At 35.5% G+C, this 13,233-nt stretch overlaps 1 protein-coding gene across 4 annotated transcripts in view; it reads right to left on the reverse strand.

Moving 5' to 3' along the window:
* Window positions 1-513: 513 nt before the first annotated feature.
* zbtb16a (zinc finger and BTB domain containing 16a) overlaps window positions 514-13,233 on the reverse strand; it is a 250,767-nt gene continuing 238,047 nt past the window's right edge. For all 4 annotated transcript variants that reach the window (XM_039764008.1, XM_039764005.1, XM_039764006.1 and 1 more), the window contains 2 exons: window positions 4,447-4,614; window positions 514-2,151 (listed from right to left, as the gene is read on the reverse strand). In XM_039764008.1, coding sequence (XP_039619942.1) covers window positions 1,922-2,151; window positions 4,447-4,614 — 398 coding nt within the window. In that variant the 3' untranslated portion in view covers window positions 514-1,921. The remainder of the gene's footprint in view (window positions 2,152-4,446; window positions 4,615-13,233) is intronic.

Raw genomic sequence — 13,233 nt, forward strand, 5'->3', positions numbered from 1 at the left:
GATGAATCTGCAATGACATTTAAAAAGTCAATGTAAATAAACACAAATAACATCATCAAACATATATGGGGAAAAAAAAAAAAAAAATATTCAGAGGTAGCTTCCAGTACAATAACCCGCTGGAAAAAAAAAAAAAAAAGCAAGATAAACTCCCGAGACTCACGTCAGAAATATTTGCGGGCAGTTTCAAAATACCTATTTTGGTAAAAATAAAAATAATGCACATTTTTAATAATTATTAAACAAACAAAAAAGCATGCTATTTAAGCTGCGGCACTTAAATACTCCTTATTTGAGAGTATAGATCACTTGTAACCCTTTCTTTTTTTTCCTACTACCTACCAAAAACAAAAAAACAAAAAACAAAAAAAACAAAAAACCCACACACACCTTAAAAAGCGCTGATGAGGTCACATAAAAGAGGTAATTCAAGTACAATGTGCTGAAAATACACCAAAAGGTACACAAATGAAAGAACAAAACTAACGTTGATTTTGATATACTTACAAACAATTGTAATTAACTTGTTTTTTTATTTTAAACTCCCAGTGAGGGCAGGCTTAAATAGCTCAAGCATGATATTTTGATATATGAAGAGCATTATTATGAAGAAAAAAAAAAATCAAACCAAATACCACATTGTTGAAGTCTGTAAAGGGCTAACAGTTAACACCACACATTTTGGTCACTACTATAACTGGCATGAACACTTCTTAGAATACAAATATTACTGATTCATGATATTCTGTTGAATATGGACAGTTTTTTTAATAATCCAGATAATTGAAAACTCCCCATGGGTCAGATTAATAGAAAAAAAAATCTTTATATATATCACAACAGGCCAAAATGAAAGCCAAAGCCGGTCTGGTGCGTTCAGTTTTCAGGCAGCTGATACAACAGTTAAACACAGAAGAAGAAAAAGTCCATTTACAAAAGCAGACATAACGTCTTCTTTTTTTTTTTTTTTTTAAAAAAAAACATGTAATGAATTTCTTTTTCTAAGAGAACTTCCCCAAACTAGAAGAAGCTGCACCCACAGGTCACTGCACCCTGATGTATGGTGTATCAATGGTATTTAACAGCAATGGAGAGCTTTCCATCAACACATTTTCATTCTGTAAAGATACAGTTTGACATAAGCCCTTTAAAAAAATGGCCGCTTGACAAAACAGACAATTTTGTTTATACACCTGAAGCTTCAGGTCCTACAGAAGCAAAATGTATGCTTTTAGTAAAGAACATTTCAGAGTTCCCAACTTTCCACATACTGTAGCCATAAGTTTTGGGGAATTTAAGTGCTCTGTGTTTCCATGTCACCAGTGCAGAACAGCAACAAACACCTCAAATGTATGAACATCTGACTAGAGAAATAGATAGAGAGAGACAAGTCCATTTAAAACAAAAGGCGTTTTAAAACTAAGCCTTTTCTTTTCCTTTTTTTTAACCAGAACTTGGTTTCTTTGAAAATGGAGCTTTATTCAAAATAAGCCCTGGACGGGAAAAAAGGCTCCCAGTTGCACCTCTTGCAAGTCTGACAAGAAAGAAACTAAGCAAACTCTGCTAGGAAGATGCTAACTGGTATCAGTGCTACAGACAAGAAGAGATGCATTTTGCTTTAACTGATGAGGCCCTTTCATGAATCACTTAATGCATATTTCAGAATGGAGACTTACAGCTATACTAAATTTACCTCAAAGCATGAATATGGGAGGATTAGGGAGTTTTAAATTTCTTGACTATTTTGAAATGTTTGTTCATACTTCTTCAAAAAATGGAAAGTGTTGGCTATAAACCAAGCTTACTCATCTGCTTTGAACTGATCTGCCCCTGGCTTTCCTTTTTTTTATTCCCTCGTCCAGCCCTTTCACATTTACTGTTAGAGAATTTTGCTCTTTATCTCCCCTTTGTGTGTTTGCACTCAGACATAACAGAGATACAGGTAGGTCTTCTCTATTCTCCAGTCAGGAGGGATATCTTCTGGCTTGTGACTCTTCATGTGCTTCTGCATGGCAGACAGGCTTGGGCAGTATTCTAGGCAGATCGTACACTGGTAAGGAGATGCTCCATTGTGAGTCCGCAGATGCTTGATCATGGCAGAGTAGTCACGGGACCGCTGGTGGCACAGCTTGCACTCAAACGGCTTTTCTCCTGCAGAACAACAACAGAGGGTTAGTGGTAGGTGGGGGATTGCAAAGTGCTTTTGCCTTTAGCCATACCAGCCTGCCAAGGATTTGGGGTAGAAAAGGGATGACACAAAGAAACAAAGAGAGCAAGAGAGAGACAAGATGGGTGGATGTGTTGCATCTCAGTATGGAGCAGGAAGTACTTTATTGGGAACTCAGGTGGTGGTGCTAAAATAACTACAGCATCCCATCTGCTTTGTGAAAGTTAAAAAAAATATATATAAATAACTTGTGATGCTGAGGTGTTTAACAGAGGTCCTGGCAGTCAGGATTATTATTATAAAAAGACATTGCCACTGGCACTTTTAAAAGGGCAGCAGGGGTGCTATCCCCCGCTGTGGAGCACAAAAAATACATTAGGAAATTTGCGAGCACAGAGTCAGCAGTTCTGTGACTTGAGGCACTTTGAAATAATGATGCACACTAAAATACCCAGAAGACACTGGATTCTGTCTATATCATAAAAACGAAAATATTACGCAAACTACAAAAAAAGTGAGAATCTCTATTCTTGCACTTTGAGATTGAGTGCATGTGAACATCTCAAATACATTTCCTTATCCTGTCTGAATATAAGCTTCGTTTTAGCAGCATGATCAAAACAAAGCTGCAGTACAGTGGTGCTTTTGTATGGCTTTAAAATACCTGTCAGAAATAAAGGAATTCATCCATAAATAAAAACAGAAGAAACCTTCTGGTCCCTTTTCAAGAATATCCTGAGGAGACGATTTGCATTTTATATTCAAAGCAATTAGCTTAGTTATAACCACTTTTTATTTTTAATTGAAACACCAATATCAGTTTAACCAAGGAGTAAAACAAACATTTGTTTCAGGCTAAATTGTGTTATTCTAATATTGGTTACAGCTCCACCTGGGTCAAATAACAGTGAAGTTTCCTATTTGCCGTTTAAGTCCACAGGCTATGCAGTGATGCAGCAATTGAACCACCAGCAGCGCCCACAAATAAACTAATAATGAATTGCAAATTCAGCCTAAATATTGATCGGGTATTGACAACTGGCTGCCAACTGCCGATGACTCATCAGCGTATTCCTTTACACTGTGGTGGCCTCTGACTGCAAACTTGACAAGATCTGCTGTTATCTACAACACAGAGGCCATCTCAACAGCAAACAATTATTCAACAGGTTTGAGGGAAATTAGGTGCCATGTGAAAATGTTTACCTCCTGAGATGCTGACAAAATATTTGTGAGGTCTAAGTACTTTATTACAAATTTAACAACAAAAAACATGCATAAAAGATGAACACATTACAATATTATTAAGCAAAATCATTCCAAATTACAAATATTTGAAGATGTTCATATTTTTTTTTAAGGCTTGAAGTGATTTGCTCAGGGTCCTATTGAAATTCTGGTGTGGGGAATTCACAAACAGCCCCCTATTCTGGGGCTTTATAATCTGCGGAGCACAAACATTGTGCAAAGCTGTGGATGTTACAGTGAATTGTTGTTTTGGCCAGGTCTTTATTTCTGTATAGCAGTGCCACCAAAAGCAAATATTTAGTGTAGTAAATAACATGCAAACTAATTTAGTGGCATTACTATGGATGCTAAATGTTACAGTATCATACATAGAACTATGCATGTAGGATAGGGGAACATTAGTAAAAACATGCAAAAAAAGTATGACGAAATGTTACATCTAACAAACAAAGAGCATATTTAACTGCCTTTTAACAAATGTCAGATTCTGGTGCCACCATCTCCTTTTTCAGTCCATCTATAGAATATGGAGGTGACTAATTACACATTTCCATTGTTCCCTTCCTTAAATAAATGAGGCAACTAAACTTCATGTTATGAAAATCATGACACATGAGGAAACTAAATACAGTTGAAAAAGACAGCAGTCAAAAATGAGAGGAAAAACTCCAATGAAGAATTAAGACTACAGCTGGAATTGACAACCTAAAGCTAGTCATTTCATTCTGTTTGTGTTTGATCAAGTTACACTAGCTGTTAAAATCTGGCAGGTACACTAGCCTTTCAGTGTTCCTTTTTGATTTGTATTTTATTATATACATAAGTTGCTTTGTAATGCTCCTAGTGAAGGTGAATTAGTGATAATAATACTATCTAGGTCCAAACAAAGGATCAAAGCACTGCATTAAAATGGTACCGAGTGAGAAGTACCACCAAAGTATTTAATATGGAGGTTTACATGGAAGCAGATGGAGTACAAAATCCTATGCCACAATGTCTTTTTAGTAGCTGAGCTAAGGTGCTACTCTTACCTGTATGAACACGATAGTGGGTCTCCAGTTGGTGCTTAAGGCTGAATTTCTTGCCACAGCCATTGCACTCATATGGCTTCTCTCCAGTGTGAATCCGTTTGTGCCCCTTCAGGGTGCTTTCATCCCGAAAACAGCTCCCACAGAACTCGCATTCAAATGGGTGGTCACCTTGTGTGTAGAAAAAAGGCATTCTAGATAAGAATATGACAATACCTGAAAGCTCAGAATAGTTCAAGAATTACAGTATATAGCCTTTGGTAAACTAATAATTCTACACTGTTGGCATTAAATTACCATCACAGAGTGTTAGAAAGAGGGAGAAAAAGCAAAAACCTAGACATGTTTTCATTAAGAAGATACAAAATCTTCTAACCTCTATAAGTTTAACTTCTTTATCAATGGTCTGTGCTTCAAAGTTGTTACGGAGTCTTATCATCCAAGAAAGCTTTCAGTAGTTATTAATGGTGCCATGTAAAAGGCACATCTGCTTAACTTACCAAAGCCTGAAGATTATAAATTTCTACGTACACAGAAATGTTTTTCTACATATTATCATTTGAAGCAGGTAAAATGTATACAAAAGTATTAATGATAAAATTAAACAAACAGAAAATTGGTATAAGGAGGTCATGTTTACTGGAACACACACACACACACACATATATATACAGTATATATACACTTTTTTATTACTATTTAATTATTATTATTATATTTAATATTGTTTCTTTGTATCAGTATACTGGTGCTGGATTATGTGAATTTCCTTGGGATTAATAAAGTATCTATCTATCTATAGAGATACACATATATACACACAATATATATATACACACACACACACACACACACACACATACACATATATATATATATATATATATATATATATATATATATATATATATATATATATATATATATATATATATATATATATATATATATATATATATATATATATATATATATATATATATATATATATATATATATATATATATATATATATATATATATACACATAATACACACTGCTCACAAAAATTAAAGGAACACTTTATTGGGCCTGGCATGAAATCAATTAAACCTGTCTGATAATTTTCTGGTTGGTTAAGCAGCTGAGGTCATTGTTAATCACTTTCAGCTGTATTGGTGTTCATGGATTTAACGACAGGTACACTAAAGTGGCAGCAATTAGAAAACCCTCAAAACAGGACTGGTTTTACATGTGGAGGTCATTTCAAGTTTCTCCCTCTTGATCTTTTTTGGCTGGTTTTCCACTCGTGCTAGTTTTGGCTTGAGTAATTATCTCTACTGGCAGTATGAGGCGATTCCTTAACCCTACAGAGGTTGCACAGGTTGTCCAACTTCTCCAGGATGGCACATCCACACGTGCTGCAGCAAGAAGGTTTAATGTGTCTCCCAGCACAATCTCCAGAACATGGAGATTTCAGGAGACTGGCTGTTATTCTCGGAGAGCTGGACAGGGCCGTAGAAGGTCCTCAACCCATCAGCAGGACCGATACCTGCTCCTTTGTGCAAGGCGGAACAGGCTGAGCACTGCTCGTGCCCTACAGAATGACCTCCAGAGGGCCACTGGTGTGAATGTGTCTACCCAAACAATCAGGAACAGACTTCATGAAGATGGCCTGAGGACCCGATGTCCTGTAGTGGGCCCTGTGCTCACTGCCCAGCACCGTGGAGCTCGACTGGCATTTGCTCAAGAACACCAGAATGGGCAAGTCCGCCCATTTGAGTAGCAGAAATTAAGTATTTGAAAAAATGGACTAGCCTGCCACATCTTCATTTCACTCTGATTTTAGGGTGTCGACACAATTGAGCCCTCTGTAGGCAGAAAACTTTTATTTCCATTAAAATACTTGGCATCATTTTGTTCCCAAGACATTGCCCTGTCGTTATTTGTATAGATATCCAACTTCATATTGAGATCTGATGTATCTAATGTGTTTCTTTAAAGTGTTCCTTTAATTTTTGTGAGCAGCATATATATACACATATATACAATAGATATACATATACAGTGGTGTGAAAAACTATTTGCCCCCTTCCTGATTTCTTATTCTTTTGCATGATTGTCACACAAAATGTTTCTGATCATCAAACACATTTAACCATTAGTCAAATATAACACAAGTAAACACAAAATGCAGTTTTTAAATGATGGTTTTTATTATTTAGGAAGAAAAAAAATCCAAACCTACATGGCCCTGTGTGAAAAAGTAATTGCCCCTTGTTAAAAAATAACCTAACTGTGGTGTATCACACCTGAGTTCAATTTCCGTAGCCACCCCCAGGCCTGATTACTGCCACACCTGTTTCAATCAAGAAATCACTTAAATAGGAGCTGCCTGACACAGAGAAGTAGACCAAAAGCACCTCAAAAGCTAGACATCATGCCAAGATCCAAAGAAATTCAGGAACAAATGAGAACAGAAGTAATTGAGATCTATCAGTCTGGTAAAGGTTATAAAGCCATTTCTAAAGCTTTAGGACTCCAGCGAACCACAGTGAGAGTCATTATCCACAAATGGCAAAAACACGGAACTGGTGAACCTTCCCAGGAGTGGCCGGCTGACCAAAATTACCCCAAGAGCGCAGAGACGACTCATCCGAGAGGTCACAAAAGACCCCAGGACAACATCTAAAGAACTGCAGGCCTCACTTGCCTCAATTAAGGTCAGTGTTCAAGACTCCACCATAAGAAAGAGACTGGGCAAAAACGGCCTGCATGGCAGATTTCCAAGACGCAAACCACTGTTAAGCAAAAGAACATTAGGGCTCGTCTCAATTTTGCTAAGAAACATCTCAATGATTGCCAAGACTTTTGGGAAAATGCCTTGTGGACTGATAAGACAAAAGTTGAACTTTTTGGAAGGCAAATGTCCCGTTACATCTGGCGTAAAAGGAACACAGCATTTCAGAAAAAGAACATTATACCAACAGTAAAATATGGTGGTGGTAGTGTGATGGTCTGGGGTTGTTTTGCTGCTTCAGGACCTGGAAGGCTTGCTGTGATAGATGGAACCATGAATTCTACTGTCTACCAAAAAATCCTGATGGAGAATGTCCGGCCATCTATTAGCCAACTCAAGCTGAAGCGATCTTGGGTGCTGCAACAGGACAATGACCCAAAACACACCAGCAAATCTACCTCTGAATGGCTGAAGAAAAACAAAATGAAGACTTTGGAGTGGCCTAGTCAAAGTCTTGACCTGAATCCAATTGAGATGCTATGGCATGACCTTAAAATATATATATACACACACACACGTATGCACATACACACACACACATCCCAAAAACATTTTATTTCTATTACATACTTTAACAAACAGGATGTAGGTCGAATACATCCTGTTTGTGAAAGTATAGCTCAAAGTCAATGAGAGATATGTAGCTTATTTTATATGCACATAAACACACACAAAATGTAAAAACATACATACAATATTTTATATAAAAGCGAGTTTAGGTAGGGACCAACTCATTTTAAGCCAGGAGAAGCTATGCTGGCAGAGGAACGGGTTAATATAAAACTACTTAATTATCAATAAACAACAAAGATTAAGTGTGCTTCACAAAACACGCAAGAAATTAAGTTAAAAGATATATTTTATGAGGTAATCTATAGTCTACAAATATTAATTCTAAACTAAATATCTGTTACTCAGTTTTACTTGTAGAAGAGGAAAAAGTATGTATAAGCTACTTTTACAGCTGACAAATATATTTCTTGTGGCTTTAAAACCACCCACCTTTCCTAAAATAAATATATGGGAAAGAAAATCTATACACACCAAATTTTGATATATTGCTTTATATGTATATTTAACATATATCTGCCATGAATCACCAAAAACATACTGGAGAAAATAACAAATGTAGAGAAGAGTCTAGGCTGGAATGCCATTTCTGTTTTAACAGGCTTCATAGAATACTGAATCTAATTTTTTCTTGGTGCTTCCTCTTCACATTACAACATGACAAGCAGTGGCTATTCAAATGTCAATAATCTGTAATATTATGATGCGCCAAGTCTGTCTCCTGTGCATGTCTTTAATTGCTTTCCTGTGTATGACTCAAAGCTGGCTATATATCATTTTCTCCCTGTACAGATGCGAGACTTTGCCAGCCGTGTAATGTTCTTGATATTTAATGCATTTTACTCAGCTGCTGAAGGTTTAAGTCATCAGCAATGACCTACGCGTTTCATTATCCTGCTGTCCAAACGGCATTCGTGCTTGGGAATAAATTGCATTTCTCGTTATGTACTGTCATGCTTATACTCCCACTTCCCCTGTAAAGAGACAGTGTCAATTTCCTTGGGCACTTTATAGATGCACCTAAATGCTATGCACATTTAAATGTGTATCCTGCATGCTGTAACAGTGATTTCCCTTCTGCCAGAGAAAAAGGAAAAAAAGGAAACGAGAAAGAAGAAAATCAATAAAACTGACACACTTTATTTGTTGGCATGAAGTTATCAGAGGCGGCCTCTATTTAAAAAAAAGAAAAAAAAAAATCCTCACCATCTACATTTTATTCTGCAAACAAAAGTGACTATCTACATTGCCTTAAACCTTGGTTTCATGTGCTGCAAGTATTTGCATTGAACACCTAATAATTATTCTAAAGGCAAACTCTGCCTGATTCATCTCTGATTAGAAAGGAGTTGAGTACTAGGCATGCAGTTTAATTAAAATGCCTTAAAAGGTATTTGTGATTGGTGTTAACAACAGTTTTGCATTGGGCTGTATTTGTTATGCTGTGAAATTACATCAGGAGTTAAAATAGTAAGTCTATTAAAAATAGACTTTTGCATATGGAGGAAAATTATCAAATATATGCCACATATGTGGGTGTTCACAAAAATGTTTCCAATTGAAGGTTTTGTTTTAAACAAAACCATAATATGTTCCTGTGAATATACAGGCATAAAACTGATCATGAATATGTATTATTTGTCATATAAGGGATCTTTTGTGTGTGTGTGTGTGTAGTATATGCATGTTTGTGCCACCTTAAAAATGCAAATCTCTAGTCAAATGTAAATAAATGGATATAGAGTTTTATATTGGCACAAATATTAACATTCCATAAACATACAGACACATACATACACACATACTGCATGTTCATACTGTATTTTTACACAAATGTACATTCGCAAGAACTCTCAGAAGGTTTGCATCCTAAATAAACAGTCAGCAAGAAGGACCCAAGCAGTCCTTTGTAGTGCTGATCTGCTGTCAGGTTTCCTGCCTAACGGATGCTTTTAGACATTAACATTCATGATGCCTTGACTGGGGAATAAGAGCGATGGTAATATCCCTTCAACTGTTGGAATTTCAGTCATGCCTTAGACTTGATTTAGATATTAAGGGTAATATACAGCAGCTCAGAAGTCATTTATACTCAGCTCACATGAATACAAGAGAAATCCGACCTCCAAACATACACATTCAAAAAACCATGGAAGGGAATTTTAAAATGCAGTCCTTATTTTTGAGAATATACATCTGAGTTGAACAAATGGATGGATCAGATTAAAAGAAATTTCTAAATAAAAAAAAAAAAAAAGAAAATGACTTTGTGCAGGGTAATGAAACATCCACCTGCTTTTGACAGACTAAGCTGGTATTTCAGAACATCAAGGTACTCACAATGTTCTTTAGAGGCATTAAATGTCCTTTTCAAAGTAATTCTTATAGTATTTTTTAGGCTTGAAGATTAAACTGTTAAGCAGGTTTCTAAATATTATGCTGCCTGTTTCTGTACTCTGAGTATAAGAAGAAAAAAAAAGTGTTATTCTGGCTTACTGGTCTACTGTTAAGAGTTTGTACTACATAAATTCAGAATACAATGTGTGATTAATGCAACATGAACTAATACCTGTGCCAGAACATCAAAATAAATTCATGAGTCAATAAGTTCAGGATCATTAAATGATTATGTGTGTGATTTTAGAACAATTACAGAAGAGCTTGAAGCATTCAATAAAGGCAAAACGTTTTAAATATAAACAAAGTAAACAACTTTCTGTTTGCCCTAAATTATTGCTTTGCACCTTGAAAAGTAAATGTAAAACTTTGCCATGTTTTGTAATAAATTACAACAACATGAATTAATCTTCTCAGGGAGTAATTAGTAAACACCTTAAGGCATTGTCTCTATTTTTCTTCTCATTGTACATCCTGGAAGATTATTTCAACCAATATTTATTTTATACAGTACCATTCACAGTCTACATTAGCACATAATAAACAAAAACACACAACATCCCCCACATCACTATGAAAGCTTGTAATTGCATAGAACATTGATATTAAAACTTTGAATGTTTTGCATGAAAAGAGTTGCACTTTCAGTAATAAGTAAAATTCCACTTGGGTGTTAATGAGGCTGATTTATAGCAGGTTTTTGAATGCTTTCTTTGCTGAAAATAAACTGCAGAAGTGAGTTACATGCCAAATAAAATTTCATATTTCAGCTAATACCTTGTTGGTTTATATATACACACACATACACATATACAAACACACACACACAAGATACAAACATGCACGTACACACACACACACATACAGGAAGGAGAAAACACCACTATGATTTATGTCTACAGTTTTTAGGATAAGATGCTACAAAAAAAAAGACATAAAAAGTAAATACAATTGCATAAAAACTAAAAAAAGCTGCACTAGATTGTTTATTTAATTTAAATACAATTACTACGGAAAGGGCCTCACGGCTAAGACTGTTGCCCCATCAACCCAGTTGTGGGTAAGCTGTGGAAAATGAATGAATATCAGATTTGAAAAATTACAAAGGACCATCATTTTTACAAAATACCAGAATATACTTTTGTGACATAACGTGATACGTTTGAGAAAAAACAAATTAACTTGTGAGATATGTAAATTGTTTCAACTGTTAAAGCAATACTTCCTGTAAATATAGTGTGTGCAATGAATATACATTGGATGATAGTTGGAGTTTATAGGGTAGACATCCATAACTTAATATTTCCAAACCCACTTGCTCCAATAGCTTGAGGCTATCCTGGTACTGCAGGAACCAGCCTGGGGTATAAGTGCATGACAGGGCCCATAGTGCCAGTTTAGAATTGTCATTTAACCTATCATAAATATATTATGAATGTGGGAAGAAATATGGAGTATCTGAAGAAAAGTGAACATAAATATGGTAAAAACACACAGGCTCCACTCAGACAGTGCCTAGTATCCAATTGCTGAATTAAAAAATATACAGGAAGAAAAAATAAGAAGTGTGTGCAAAATCTACTCCCCAAAAAAAAAAAGTTACATAATTTTATAAAGAAAGATCATTTGAAAATTACATTGCATTATTAAGCAAAAAGAAAAAAAAATTAACAAAATTCTACTATATGTTCCTAAAGTCTTTTTAATATTCATCCTTCATGGAAAAGTATAGACACACAGATTTAACAGACTTATGAAAAAACCCATTAACTTCTTATAAGCACACACAGCCAGCAGCAGCTCTCCCTGCAGACTGACAATGGCCTGTTAATATTCTGCTGTTGTTCGCCTCGTGTTTTATTTGAGACTCATTTACTGTATCGTCTGGGCATGCTTTTTGTATTCACAGCTGTGTTTGATAGTACAGGTCAGAGGAGACTTTGGCAGTGATGGATCCCTGATTTAAACTGCTTATCGCATAATGAACCTCCACTGTGGTACATTTTAGTATTTTTTCAGCTTTTGTATTAGGAAAAATCTACAGTAAGCTACTTGGATACAATCTGAGTTACAGATATGGCACAGTTGCCAGGTAGAGGCATCAGAACTGTCAAACACACAGGTGTGAGTGGATGGCCTTGGGGAGGGCTGCCTAATTGGCCCTCTGTTTGTAATTTTTGTGCCCAACTTATTTAGCAGTTGTCCAATAATTAAATATCTGGCACGATCTGCTGTCTATTCATTTTCATAAAAAATACAAAAAATAACATTCTGTAAAGGAAGCTGAATGAAACTAGGGCTTTGCTAGGTTTGTCAAGGAATTTAACAGGCAGGCATAATTAATTTGATGTTCTTGTAGAGCTTTTTCAAGTTTAAAACAACAATTTGTCAAACAAAAACTTCATGTTATTTATTTATTAGTTGGCAAAGTCCTGACTAATCTAAAAGTGAATAGGGGTCAGAATACTTATTTTGTTAGCCTTTTCTGGAAAACAATTAATATTCAAGTTGTGACACTGGATTGCAAGTGTGTATTTAGTCTCTAACCTACTTGTAAATAGTTTTAGTTTTTGAAACTGGAATTACTTTAGTGGCCAGTCAGTTGCTTTGAACACACTCAGTTGTGTGTAAGACAGGGTTTGTTTTTATACCTGTGTTTCTTCACAAGGGTGATGCACTAATTTAAAACAATTTAGTCAGACCAACTTTGGAGAAGCACATTTGGGAAGTAAAATGCATTAGTTTATAAACATAAGCATATATGTTATATTTAATTTGTGTGTAATTTATGCTGAAATGAGCCTCATTTGTTACAGAGAAAGATGCTATTCACCCCTCTTAACATTCACAGGTCCATTGTGCAGCTTTAGAAGTAGAAAGAAGACAGAGCCCACAGCATAACTATATCTCTTCAAAACACTTAGGAAATACATTCATTAAAAATAAAATGTTTATTTTTATTATAATGGATTCCTTTTGTTTATGAAAATATTACAAACTTTTGGCATATCTTGGCAAGGCTCTACTAAAATGAATGCTATAC

This window comes from Polypterus senegalus, chromosome 9, assembly GCF_016835505.1.
Source record: "Polypterus senegalus isolate Bchr_013 chromosome 9, ASM1683550v1, whole genome shotgun sequence".
NCBI lineage: Eukaryota > Metazoa > Chordata > Cladistia > Polypteriformes > Polypteridae > Polypterus > Polypterus senegalus.